This window comes from Gossypium hirsutum, chromosome D07 (assembly GCF_007990345.1).
Source record: "Gossypium hirsutum isolate 1008001.06 chromosome D07, Gossypium_hirsutum_v2.1, whole genome shotgun sequence".
Lineage (NCBI taxonomy): Eukaryota > Viridiplantae > Streptophyta > Magnoliopsida > Malvales > Malvaceae > Gossypium > Gossypium hirsutum.
In genome coordinates, this window is record NC_053443.1 from 48,236,237 (window position 1) to 48,251,378 (window position 15,142).

At 31.1% G+C, this 15,142-nt stretch overlaps 2 protein-coding genes across 2 annotated transcripts; both read left to right on the forward strand.

Annotated features, from left to right (window-relative positions):
• The first annotated feature begins 4,716 nt into the window (after positions 1 to 4,716).
• LOC107954903 (receptor-like protein kinase FERONIA) lies at positions 4,717 to 6,340 on the forward strand. The gene has a single exon (XM_041097780.1). It carries the CDS (start codon positions 4,920 to 4,922, stop codon positions 6,168 to 6,170), a length of 1,251 nt encoding a protein of 416 aa, XP_040953714.1. The 5' UTR covers positions 4,717 to 4,919; the 3' UTR covers positions 6,171 to 6,340.
• A 5,313-nt stretch (positions 6,341 to 11,653) lies between these two features.
• On the forward strand, positions 11,654 to 14,118 carry LOC107954904 (cytochrome P450 714C2). Its single transcript, XM_016890588.2, has 5 exons — positions 11,654 to 12,241; positions 12,370 to 12,596; positions 12,713 to 12,960; positions 13,030 to 13,387; positions 13,494 to 14,118. The coding sequence occupies exons 1-5, from the start codon at positions 11,950 to 11,952 to the stop codon at positions 13,917 to 13,919; spliced, it is 1,551 nt and encodes a 516-aa protein (XP_016746077.1). The 5' UTR covers positions 11,654 to 11,949; the 3' UTR covers positions 13,920 to 14,118.
• Positions 14,119 to 15,142: the final 1,024 nt, after the last annotated feature.

Here is a 15,142-nt window from a genome sequence, read left to right on the forward strand (position 1 = left end):
ATATATATAATATTAATCTCACACGTTTATATTTTTTAATTTTAACATTATTAATTATTATCTTATTTAAAATAAGATCATATTTATATATAAGAATTATATTCATTTAATTAAAAATATTATATTTTTATTATTTTTAATTTATCCAATTATAATTATATTCAATGATTTTATAAATTTATAATTTTATTAATCAATAGAATATTATATTATTTTAAAGTATAAATTTTAAATGAAATAAACAACTTAATTAATTTCACACTAATATACTATCATATTAGTTAATATTTAATTAATATTATTTTTACTATTATCACATAATAATACTAATAAATTATTATTCTAATGTCAATTTAGTAATATAATTAACAATAAAAGATTTTTTTATTGATTCAAAAGTTTCTCCAAACTTGTGGGTTTTTTTTATTTATACATTATAGATAAAGTATTTAGAGTAACCATGACATTATAAAAGTAAAGATACAAAATTAAGTAAAAAACTAAAGCTTGAGCATAATATAGAAACCGAAATTAAAATTTGACCATTATTAAATAATATAAATAGAAGTAAAAAGATTATGTATTCGGACAATATTTTAATCAGAATGAGGTATTTAAAATTGAGGTACCAAATAATATAAAAAATTAAAATATGAAGATATTATAGGGACTAAAATTTGGATCATTTTTATTGGAAGCTTATTTTTTATTTGGACAAGTGTCAATAAAAGAAATTGGTTAGACAGAGTTATAGATTCGGCCAATTTACCATTAAAAGCCTAATTTTTTTAAATTTATCGAAATGGGCCCGGTATTTTATTATTTACCAGAACGGGCCCTTTTCTCCCAAACCGCGTCCACGTCAGCGCGAAGTCAGGGAACGTGTCAGCAAATCGCGTCCACATTAGCGCGCTCTGCTGACGTGGCAACAAATCGCGTCCACATAAGCGCGATTTGTGTCCACGTCAGCAAAGCGCACTGACGTGGACGCAATTTGTTGCCACGTCAGCAGACCCCCTAGGGACGCGATTTCCCCGCGTGTGAACAGTGCAACGATCATTTTTTTGACCGTTGCCCCCTAGAGGTGCTCATGGGCTGGGCGGCCTAGCCCTACGGCTCGCCCGAAGTATGGGAGGGTTCAGTTAAAATATAGGCTCGAAATATGGGTTTGAGCAAAAAAATGAGGCCCGTCGGGCAGCACTTTTTTGGCCTGGGCCCGAGCCCGGCCCGGCCTGAATATAATAAATATTTTTATTTTTTTATTTTTTATTTTTAAAATATTTTAAAATTTATTTTTTTATTTTTTTTAAATTTTTTGGTGTTTATTTAAAAAATGGGTCGGGTCGAGCCAGGCTCGGACTTATGAATTTTTTCTCGGGCCGGGCCTGGACAAAATTTCAGGCCCATATTTCACGGCCCAAAATTTTTTCTGGGCTCGGCCCAAACTCGACCCATGAGCACCTCTATTGCCCCCCAACGGTAAAAAAAATCTATAAATACCACCACCCTTTATTTTTTCTCACAAATTAATCCTCTCTCAAATTTACTCTCAATTTCCTCTCAATTTGCTCTCAAATCCATATTTAATCTCAATTTGCTCTCAATTTTCTCTTAAATTTCTCTTAAATCCCTATTTTTAAATAATTTAAAAAATTATTTTTTAAAATTTTTTTAAATCGTAAAAATTTGTCTTTATTATTAAATCAATGGCCGGAGAATTGACTGTCTTGATAATCAACTCATATCCGTCAAACAAATGAAAATAGTAAGTGCTAAATTTAATTTTTAAAACAGGGAAAACGTGTCCCCAGAGGCGTGCTACGTGGCAGTAAATCGCGTCCACGTCATCGCGCTTTGCTGACATGGCAACAAATCGCGTCCACGTCCCCTGACATCGCACTGACGTGGACGCGATTTAGGGAAAAAGGGCCCATTCCGGTAAATAATAAAATACCGGGCCCATTTCGATAAAATTTAAAAAAAAGTAGCTTTTTTTGATATTTTGCCCTATAGATTCTTCTTTCTTTCTTTTTTTTTCCTATAAAAAAATGTGTCCTGCGTATAACAATGAAATTTTTTAGAATTTTTTGCAATTTGGTGAGGTGAGGGGTCTTTTATATGTGGCAGTTGTTTAAAAAGGAGAGCGTTTAGCAAATCAATTCTATCATTAGGAGGGATTGGGGGGAAAACCAAATTCTGTTTTGATTAGGAAAATGTTTTAGTGGAATATCTGTCGTATTCTTATAGCATTGAATTAGGAAGCTGATAGACTAATCAAATCAGCTCATCTGTCACCAAAAAAAATATATTAAAAAATAGTTATTTTTTTAACTCCACAAGTTAAGTTAAAAAACTGCAAAGTGTATTATTTTTTGGGCTAGTAATTGATACACTAATGATATACTTTTTATTTATTTCACAAACAATATTAAAAAATTGACATGTGTTTTTTTTTAATATTTATTATTTTTAATTATTTTACTATACCCTTATAGAATACTTATCAACCTCTGATGGGCGTCGAAACCACCAAATATAAATTCCTACGACAAAATAATAGTAATTAGCAGTATAGAGCAGTAGGGTCGAATCCATAGGGACTGACTATCTAATTTTGCCTTTTTCCATGACCAGAATCGATATCGCGGTCACAGTAATGCCCACGACCTATGTGTAGAAATGCTGAAAATAAATAAATGGGGGGTTTAAATTGGTTAAGATAACTAAAGAAGAAAATACAAAAAATAAAATAAAACAAATTCAAAAATATTTAAGAAAATAAAATATTTTTTAAGCTTAACCTTAGCCTTGGTGTACTCCAAACTTAAATCGATCCTTGAAATAGATTTTTCCTTCCAAGCAATAAGCTGGTTATAGAGACCAAGAACGTTTCGGTCGCCATCTTTTCCTTAAATAGTCAATCTCGGTACGACCTACAAACAGACTCTTGCCAAATTTCTAATTGTGATACACGTGTTTGCAATTTAAGAATTTGACAACCTTGTGCTCTGAAAAATCCAACTCGAATCAACGGCCTCAACTAGGTGGGTCGTTAAATCCGATCTCTATCTCCCTTGACGGAATCCAACTGGCTTTTCCCACCTAGAGACGTCAATTTTTTCGTGGGAATTCGAACACAGCATGACCGATTCGTTTTCCCAATTGTACGCCAAACAACTCCAACCCAAATGTGCACTTTTTGAATCAAAGCTGAATCAATTTTAAGGGACGAATTTGTACTATCTATATACTGGAGAGATAGAAAATACTGCGTTGAGAGGTTTTTTGAGCGAGCTCATATCTCACGATTGTTTTATTGGCATAATTTCTGGGCTAAAGCTAAAAAGGATTTAGTTAATCATAAAAAGAATCATAATAAATGGTTTAAATAGAATTATGGAAAGTGGAACGAGAAAGGGCCTTAGAAGGTAATTAAACCAAAAAGGTTAGAAAGAAAAAAAATGAATGAAACAACATGGGAATTGAGGCTGGAAAGGAAAGAAAAAAAGAAAAGAATTTATTAAAGCCAAATCCAAAGCTAAAGTGTGTTCAATTAGTTGTAGTCATTAGGTATTTATACACACTTTTAGTCCTAAAATTTAGTTAGATTTTTCCTAAATATTATCACCAAATAATCCTAAATATTATCACTAAATAATTTAAAATTTAAAAATCAAATTTAAACTAGAATTTAAACTAATTACAGAGTTGTAACAATATAAAAAATCATTCAATTTTTATCCAGCTACTTTTTAAAAAAAATCTTCAACCCTTCAATCTTTATCCAATCATCTTTGAATCTTCAATCTTTCCGTCAAGCCCTTCTCTTTGCTTTTTGTTCTAATTTAGCCCTTTTTCTTTAAGAGTTTGAATTTATCACACCAACTTTATTGCTGATAAAAAAATTCAAATTTAATAGCATTTTATTTGATAACTAGTCAAAAATAAATATATTAAAAATATGAATTTATCTTGCTATGAACCTCTAATCTTACTTATATATTTTAAAAACTCATATAAAATATTATTTCTTTATTTAATATCTAACTATATGAAGATGAAGTTATATATACTAAAAAGGTAACGGGCATAGCCTCGAGTCTTGAATACGGGTGAGCAAAACTCGATTCGATTTGAAAAATAAAAATAAAATAAAATTTCGAGTTAATCAAATCGAGTTATTTGAATTATTCAAGTTATTTGAGTCAACTCGAATAAGTAATTTGAGTTTCGAGTTCAAGCAGAGTTAAACTTTACAATTCAAATAACTCGAATAATTCAAATAATATATTGCTGTAAATACCTCTTTGATCTCTGTCAATTTTGAAAATGAACAAATTGGTCTCTCTCAACAAAAAATAAAAAATAATCCAAAATAATTTTTAAAATTCAAAATATTTATAAAAATTCTAAAATTTATATTTTTTAAAAAATTCTAAAATTTTAAAATAAATTCTAAAAAAATATAAAGAAAATTAAAAATTTAAAAAATCTTTAAAATAATAATTTTGGAGACTTAAATAAATAAATTAATGATTTAACTTTATATTTTTATTTCACATATTTAATTTTTTAAGTTAACTCGAATAATTTAACTCTATTCGAATTTAATTTCACTCAATTAAAAGAAATTTAAATCGAATTAGAATAATAAAATAAAACTCATCAAATTTATTAATTAAAAACTCTTTCACTTGATTGGATCTATGACTCACCACCTAGTCTTCGGTCTTCTGTGGATCCCCGTGAGAAGCATCGAGGAAAGTACACTGCTTGAACTTGAAAATATTATGAGCTATTCGATGTTCCAACTAAAAAAATAAATAGATGAATTTGAAGCTAACCACTCTCCAACTCCAAAGGTTGGCTTTGGAATAAGATTTAAACACACTTCTCACTTCTTCATCTCTTGATTTCTAATGAGAACTCCTTCACTTTCCAGCTTTTGTTTCTGTCCAGTATTTGTAAGCAAATTAAAGAAGCCGAGCAAGGGAAAAGCTAAATCATCGCTTCCCCAACATCTGTACCGTCGATTTTCACTCCACGAGATCAGAGTTGCCACCAAAAACTTTGACTCCCACTTGGTTCTTGGTAAAGGTAGCAGCGCAGTAGTATACAAAGGATTTTTCGATGATGGGGCTTCGGTTTTCGCTGTCAAATACTTGCAGCACGGATCCTCACGACAGACAATGCTTGAAGACTTTCTAAATGAGGCGCAGCTACTTTGCCAGCTGCGCCACCAACATATTGTTTCTCTGATTGGATTCTGCGATGAGGGAGACAAGATTATCATAGTGTACAATTATATGAGCCAGGGGACGCTCTTCGATCATCTCCATGGTACTGGTCATCACGATCCCCTCCCATGGAAGCAAAGGTTAGAGATTTGCATTGGGGTCGCTTGTGGATTACATTATCTTCATACTGGAGCAAAGCGTGCAGTCATCCACCGTGACATCAAGACCAAAAACATTCTTTTAGATGACCAAATGGTTTCCAAGATTGCGGATTTCGCCTGGTCTAAAATTGGCCCTTTTAGTTTATCAAACGCTCCCATCAGAATAGAGTTACCCCCTCTGGATGAAATTGATTTGGAAACAGGTCAATTGGGGCTGCTTGGTACTTTGGGTTATATGGCTCCTGAGCTTTTCAAGGATACTACTCTTGTGACAGAGAAATCAGACGTTTACTCATTTGGGGTTGTTTTGCTTGAAGTACTTTGTGGTAGAAAAGTATTAAAGTTTGACGCAGGGGACCATAATCATCGTCATATAATTTCTTGGGTCAATGAACACCTAAAGAATGGAAGAATTTACCAAATGACGGGTCCATATTTGGAAGGGAAAATAGCCCCGAGTTGCTTACAGAAATTCCTGGACATCGCTTTAAGTTGCGTCCATGTTGAGGAACATAAACGACCTGCTCTTGGTGAAGTGGAGGTGACATTAGAGCTTGCTTTGGAGCTCCAAAACAAAGCAGACTTCGAAGTGAAGCGCCTCAATCCTCATGGAGAAGTTATGTATGAAGAAGAAGCTTTCTCTGCATCTGCCTTCAGTTTCCCCGATTATCAGACTGATGTACTCTGGCCCCATGGAAGTTCTCGTGTCGAGGATACATTTAGCTGGAAATCTGAGGATATGTTGTCAGACATTGAAGAGCTGTGCAGATGACAGTGAAGATATGCAATCTGGGATGGATGTCTGGATGGGTCAAACTAATCAGGTATGGTTAAGCAGTTGAGGTGTTTCTTAACTTTACTGAGTACTGTCCATTGAAGATTTGACGCTTCACAAGGGGGAAGCTTCGTTAGTTAAGCAATAGAGACAGCATTTTGAATTTATTTTATTTTCTACCGTGATTAATTTGTCTCATATGAAATATTAAATTAGCTCTGATACCACTTGTTAGGATCGTCCCGATTAAATAACGAACAAGTAAAAATAGCAGAAGACATTGAGAAGATGAACACACAAATTTAACGTGAAAAAACCCCTATAAAGAGGATAAAAAATCACGGGCAAAGATAATTTTACTATAATGGCAAAAAAACGAAGAGTACAAAAGATGGAGATAAAACTAAATCCCGAAAACCCAAAAAAACAAAGAACCGTCAAAACGTAAATACAAAATTCTCTGAATGTATTATGAGTTCTAATCTAATGGATATATTTTTCTAAGATTGTAAAAGAGCCTATTTATAGGCTAAATTAATAAGTCAAATAAACTATACTAATAAATGCTAAATATATTATACTAATAAATACTAAATCTTCTAGAAAGAAAATATATTTTTGTTTAACTTGACTTGCAAGCAATCTCTTAGAATCAGAGTCACACAACTCTAACAGTGTGAGTAGCCCAAATATGAAAATGATAACTATATGTAAGCAACCCAAACATTATTTTTAGCTTGCACATTAACATGTAAAACTTCAAAAATCTACCGAATCAAGTGACCATAGGTGTGAGTTCCTTGTTGATTCGAACGGCTCGTCTCGAATGTCCACAATATACAGAAAAATAACACTACAGATAAGTATTTCAAATACTTAATAAACTCATACAATTTAAATATTGCTTACCTCAAGTGCTATCATATCCTCAAAAGTACTTGCTTGATTTGATTTTTTTTCACATTTTAACTTAATAAAATGATACAAAAAATTCTGTGTGTATATGCATTAAGATATTCAAAAATATTTTATCAAAAGATATCAACTACGTAATCATCCAAATACAATTTAAGTTAGAACCAGAGTTATATCTTACAAGTGTAAGTGACATAAACACTTTAGAAATGAATAAATTGTAGTGTTCATTTGGTTATTTATAATCGTAACTTTTTTCCTCATTGAAAATAAATGCCAATTCTCTTCAATTTTCTTCAGGCAGTTCACCTTTAGTATAGATACTGACGTTTTTAATTAAGTTCTGCTTCGTTTCTTTAAACACGAAATTAATTTTACACTTTTTTTTATATTTTTTTGTACGATTAATATTTTAACGATCTAATGGTTGAATAAATATTAATGTATACATAATTTTAAATTGATATGATAGAAATATAAAATCAATTGAAAAATTTACGTACATTAATATTCAACGATTGAATTATCGTTGTTTTCATATAGATGGAAAGTTGAATTAAGAATATGAAGTAAAGTAGAGTTGAAAAATGAAAGTAAAGAAAATAATATCGTTAAAAAATTCATAATTTTAAATTACCATACACATCTCTCTTATTTTTCTTCTCTTACCATTCAAATTTAAAAAAGATCAATTCTTATGATTATGATAAAAAATAATCATCTTTCATACCTTATTTCTTCTTCTTTTTCCTATCATACTTAAAATTTATTTTTTTTCTCACTTTCTACTTTCACTTTTTCATCTCATCTCAAGTAGACCTAAGAAAATTGAAGAGCCTGATAAATTGATTTCCAGAAATTTGAATTGGCATTAGAAACATGCTAAATCGACTTTGATCTCAAAAGGAAAAAACGCAAATTAATTAATGTATACTTAATTAAGCTAATTTGTCACCACCTTAGCTCTTAACCTTCTAAGTTCAAACATTACTGAATATATATTAAAAATAAAAGAAAAAATAGGTAAGTGTTTTACCACCTGCAAATGCAACCTAAACAACTACGATATTATGCACAATTTGTATAATCAATTACTTATATTATGACTTTTCATTATAAACATTTTAAAAATGATTTACTTATCAAATTACTTTAAAAGATAAAATTAGGAAATAAAAAGGATTTATTTAATAACTTCAATTTTATTTGTTTAAGATTTTACAAAATAGCTAATAGAAGAAGTAGTTAAGTTTTAGGATAAATATAAGCTATACATTAACTTTAATTTAATGTGCAATTTGATATATAAATTTTGATTTTGTGTAATTATACATGTTAAACTTTGATTTTGGTTCAAATAGAGGCGGATACGGGGGCCCCCCTAAAATAGAAATTTTTTATTTAGGCCCTTGAATATATATTTTTTAAATTTTAAATTAGTAAAGGTAAAATTGTACTTTGGCCCCCTTAAAATTATAAAAATTCGATTCAATCATTTAAAATTATAAAAATACATACTATAAAAAAATTAAAATTTCATTCGGCTCCCCCTAAAAATTTGTTCTGGCTTCACCTCTGGTTCAAATGTGTGCATAAAGTTTTTAATTTAATTGAATTATACACATTTCAAAAAAATTATTATATTGATTTATTTTTATATTAGATAAATATAATTATTTGTGCCTGTAATATGTAAACATTTAATTGTGTTATATCGATAATAATATTAGGAATTTTTGAAAATTAAATCAAATCAAAATGTCATGTATAAAATTACACAAATTTAAAATTTATATATAGCATTGTACGTTAAACCAAAAGTCCCTGTAAAATTTTAAGATTTATCCCTTAAAATTTTTTTTATTATTTCAAAACTAAGTTATCATCCTTTTTCTAATTTATACTAGTGTGATCGTTCTCATTTACACTTCGCCTTGGGTTAAATATATATATTTTGCTAATTATTGAGTACAAATTAAAGGTTTCAGTATGCTCTAAATTCTTTTACTATTCATATATTTGGAATTTAGTTTTTATACTTTTATTTTTAGAAATTTAGTCCCTCTACTTTTTGAGTTTTAAAATGTAGATCTATTTTTTAATATTGTTAAAATTCATTTGTTAAAATTGTTGGTGTGACAACTGGAAATTAAAAAAGAAATACTCACTTGGTATTCATATAAGAAAATGACATTGTAATAGACCTAAATTGAATAGAGCATTTTAACAGTATTAACAATTCTTAAAAACTCATACCAATATTTTAATTGGAATAAAAATATTTAGACTAATTAATGATATTATAAGAGTTTGAGATATCAAATTATTTTAAAATTGAAGTGTCGAAACTATTTTTATTTTGAAAAACGAGGTTGACTTTTAAAACGAAAATGGAGTCGCCACCAATTTTTTTTCGAGGTGTGATCGGGTCACCTTGAGATTAATCAATTTAATAAAACATTTTGATTTATTAAAATAATGATTTTGGTCTACAAAATTCGAGAAAACAGGCTCAGGAGTTGGTTACGCACTAGGAAGGATTAGCACCCTCGTAACGCCCAAAAATTGGTACCTAATTGATTAATTAACGTCCTAATGTCGTAAATTTGAAAAGATTTTAAAATACGATCCTCTTTAAAAATCTGAATAAATCGAATTTGATGTTAAGAGCTCCTTGTCCCGAAGTAATAAGATGTCACATTCAGTAAGTTAGGATACGATATTTTAACCCTCAAAACTAAGCTTGTCTCATGCATTAAAGTTTAAAAAGGATATTTGGTTATTTGGATCAAAAAAATCGAAACCCAGTAAGTTAGGGCACGATTTTCTCAAAGCTCCAAACTACCAAATATTGCCTTATTTTTAAAAGTTTTCTTTTTTAAAATTGGGGAAAATTGACGCAATATTAAAACGATACGTAAAAACTTTGATAAAAAAATGGCAATATGAAAATACAAATAAACAATTTATAAAACACATAATGGCAATTATTTAAATACTAGCATCAATAATCAAAGACCAATGAATTTAAAACAAAGAGTATAAAAAAAATATAAGGCAAAATAAAATGTAAACAAATTTAAAAATAATGAATTTGAAAATGAATAATAAGGGAAAAAGAAATTTGAAATCATCAACAATATACAAATCAATAAATAAATTATATATATAAAAAAGTAGGTAATATATGTATAAGTTTGGAAGAAAGAATATATAAAAAAATAAAAATAGGTAATATATAAAGTAATAATATATAAATGAGTTTAAAAATAAATGTTGTGTAATAAGGAATTTAGAACAAGTTATACATATAACATCTTAAAAATAAATGGTATATAAAATAGATAGTATAAAAAAAATTTGCAATTGATAATAGATAGTATATGGAAAAAAGAGAGCAAATAATCAAACAATTTAAAATGAATGGTTTATAACACGAGTTTTTAAAAAATAAACAACATGTGTGACATAATATTAAAAAATAAAGTATATAATTAATGAAAGAAAATAAAAGAATGATAAGAATGATTAAATGAATGAACAATATGTAAATAAGAAAGTTGATGGATAAATAAATGAATAAAAGTAAAAGAATAATTAATGATTAAACAATTAAATGGATAAATATAAAAGGTTAAAAACAACGCTTAAGTCAGCCTAACTCTCACAATATGAAGATTCAACGAAATTCCTCCACCAAAATCTAACTCAAATGAAAGCAACTTAAAAAGAAACGAAGATGAACGAAGAACAAAATAAGAACAAGCCACAGAAAATAAGAACGCAAGAGAGAGAAATTTGAGTGAATGCTCTTAAAAATTATTATTGCTCCAAACTCAAGTGTTTTACAATGAAAGGAGAGGCCCCTATTTATAGTTGAGCCTCCCCAAATCCAACGGTACAGATCAATTACATGAACAGCTAAGATTAAGGGATTTCTACAAATTAAATCTCTAAGATTACTAAATTATATCATATCTAAGATTGCATATCCTTGAAGATTATGTTTTCATATGCGTCAAGCTTGTAGATGGACCTTCAACCTTTTCAAGTAATGGGTCATTCCAATCGGGCCAAATGATATAATTTTGGACTGGACTTAGACTTTATTTTATTATTTTGGGTATATTTTTTTTTGTGAGCCCAGGTTAAATTTACCTATTACATGAAATATAGAGCTTAAATCTTAAATTTGAATGAAATATAAGGATAAACATTAAAAATTAACTATTCTTATATAATCTATAATATTGAAAAAATAAACCACGTACAAAGCATTGATAGGACTTTAAGCTTTAAGGTCGACATTGTTTACTATGGCTCCACCTTTTTAAACCAAACTTTATCATGGGGGAGCCATTAGTCATTTAGCACTTGGTAGTGGCAGAAATAAAGGAAATAACCCCGAACTTGGTGCTCTCTTTTTTGTCTTTTATTTAAAAATGAAATAAAGTGAGTAAAGTAATTTTCCTCCCAGTTAAAAGAAAAGTTAAGTAATTTTCCAAATTCCAACAAATAATTAATATTAGTTTTTTATACACTACAAGACTTTTAGACCTTGAATCCCAATAGCTCTTAACCACTTCTTTTTTTGTGTTGTTGGCTTCAAATAATTAAGCAAAACTTCGCACCTTCACTATGGATCTTAGAAAGCTTCAAAACCATGCTGCCTTTCATGTTACTGGCCCTTAGAAAAAGGGTTTTCACACTACATTGACCACAAATACCATACATTAGAAGTCTTACATACAGTTCTTTCTTTATTCTTTTGCTACCAAACCTTCCTACTCCCTTCCTTAATTTCCCTGTATATAATTCCCTTTGCGTCTAAACAACCTCCAAAGCCATCACCACTTCCGACATGGAACTTACAGAGTATTATGTCAACATTTTTGTTTCTCTTGTGCTGCTTGCTTTCCTTGGATTGATCCTACGTTTGTATCATGAGCTGGTGGTGAAGCCAATGAAGCTCCGAGCAAGATTACTCAAGCAAGGCATCAAAGGGCCGCCTCCGAGTCTGCTAATCGGAAACATAAGAGAGATAAAGAAGGCACAATCCAGCATTGTTAAGGTTCCTAGCATGCAAAACCCTGCCACTCACAACTGCGGTGCGCTACTCTTTCCATTCCTTGAGCAATGGAGGAAACAATATGGTATGTATAATAATGTATTGCATACCTCTTAATTGTATGCGTGTCGGTGTCTATAATGAAATTTAGGAGTATTAATTTACCAAAATAGTTATCACTGATAGTGATGGAGTAATTTCATTAAATTTCAGGTAAAGTATTTGTGTTTTCTCTTGGTAACACTCAAATATTGTTCGTCAATCAACCTGATGCTGTGAAAGAGATTACTACATGCACGTCCTTAGCCTTGGGGAAGCCTTCCTATCAACAAAAGGATCGTGGTCCTTTGCTTGGTCAGGGAATTCTAACTTCAAATGGGGCAATATGGGCTTATCAGAGAAAAATTCTTGCTCCCGAATTATACATGGACAAGGTTAAGGTATAAATATATATTAACATATGATTCACTAAATATATCAAATTGATTATGATTACAGATCTACATACAGTACTAGGTGTATATAAACATTAATACAAAGATAAAACCTCTTGTAGGGAATGATGAACCTGATTGTCGAATCTACATTTACGCTAGTGGACTCTTGGAAGACCAGAATAGAGGTCGAGGGTGGACTTGCTGACATCAAAATTGACGAGTATATGCGAAGCTTCTCTGGAGATGTCATCTCAAGAGCCTGTTTCGGAAGTAATTATTGTAAAGGAGAAGAAATCTTCTTGAAGCTAAGAGCTCTACAGGAGGCCATGTCCAAGAAAGGTTTATCCACTGGCGTGCCTGGAATGAGGTGAGCATTCTTTCGCAATTTCAAAGTCATATGGAAGCAATTTGTATTAAAATTTTTGGGTTATTACAGATATCTTCCCATCAAAAGCAACAGAGAAGCTTGGGAACTTGAAAAGGAGGTACGTGATTTGATATTGCATGTGGTAAACGAGAGAAAGGGGGCAGCAACATACGAGAATGACTTACTGCAAATGGTGGTTGACGGAGCTAAAAACAGTGACCTGAGCCAAGAAGCCACCGAGAGGTTTGTAGTTGATAACTGCAAGAACATATACTTGGCTGGATATGAGACTACTGCCGTTTCTGCCACCTGGTGCCTCATGCTTCTAGCTGCCAATCAAGAATGGCAGCATAATGTGCGGACAGAGGTGGTTGAAATTTGTGGCGGTGGTACTCCGGATGCTGGCATGCTTCGTAAGATGAATCTGGTATATATATATGTCCAAATAATTAGTTATTAGATTGAGAGTTATTGTGGATATTTATATAAATAACTATTAATCTTGAAATCCTTGTTTTGCATTTGTGATGCAGCTTACTAAGGTAATTCAGGAATCATTGAGACTTTATCCGCCAGTAGCTGTGGTGTCGAGGGAAGCCTTGGAAGATATTAACTTCGGAGAGATTTTTGTTCCCAAGGGTGTAAATATTTGGATGATGGTGTTGGCATTGCACACTGACCCTGAAATTTGGGGTGAAGATGCCTATAAATTCAACCCGAATAGATTTGCAAAAGGGATAAAAGGTGCATGTAAGCTGCCACAAGTGTACATGCCATTCGGGGTTGGCCCCCGGGTGTGCCTTGGACAGAACTTGGCCATGGTTGAACTGAAACTACTAATGTCTCTCCTTTTGTCTAACTTCTCCTTCTCCCTTTCTCCCAACTACTCACATTCGCCTGTTCTAAGATTGGTAATAGAGCCAGAAAATGGCGTCCATCTCTTGGTAAAGAAGCTGTGACTCGAGAGCTTTTAGACAATTAAATGAACTCAGCCAAGTATTTCCATTTCATTTGGAACAAAATAAGAGAGTTAGGCGGAACCCAATGTATGATGTAAACAATCTATATTATTGTTTTCATTTTCTTCTTCAATACTCTTTAGTTGGTCTATATGCCTACGGAAAAAGAGATGAATTATATAAATCTTTAGTTGTTCTATATGCCTATGGTCATCTTATTCAACTGCTAATAATCAATACACATCCGCATCGTACCATCTTTCTTCTTCACAAATAAAATCGGTGCACCTCACGAGATACACTAAGTCTAATAAACCCTCTATCTGACAACTCTTGCAACTGAATCTTTTAACTCCTTAAGCTCTTTTGGTGCCATGTGATAAGGCGCAACAGACACCGATGCAATACTAAGATAAACTTCAATTCCAAACTCCACTTCTTGATCCGGCGGTACCAAGATTGCCCATGTCCCAGGTCGTGTGGACTTAAAATAACTTAAAAAACTAGTCATTTTCTCAACCATTCCTTTAGACCCAAGCCAAACCATTTCCAACCATTTTTACCTATTCAAAACACATTTAATCATGCCAAAATATACCATTTCAAATATAACTATGTGCCTAACCAATGTGTCACATATGACACCGCAATTCAATGGGAAACATAAACCATTCATGTAATTCATTCAAACACCAACAATTACGATAACATATACTTACCTAAAAACATAATAAGCTAACCAAAACTTGACCGACGTTCTAACATTTAATACATATAAGTTTCATACAATCTTATTCACAAAAAAATTATCAAAACATGATTTTTAGCTTGCACATAAACATTCTATATACATGCCACAAGTAGCCCAACTATAAAACTTCAAAAATCAACCAAATCAAGTGACAGTAGGTGCAAGCTCCTTGTTGATCCGATCGACACGTCTCGAATTTCCACAATCTACAAAAAAAAAAATAGAATACGGATAAATATATCAAATACTTAGTAAGCTCATACAATTTAAATATCACTTACCTTTAATCCTATAATATACAAAACTCAAATTGAGATATAATTTAACCTATCAAAATTCAATCCACATCATTAAAATAGGCAACATACTTGAGCTCAATCATATGAACATCTATAATTATTGTCAATTCCAAGTAAACCAACTATAATCCCATAATCAAATCACATAAATTCTTTAATCAATTTCACAAATA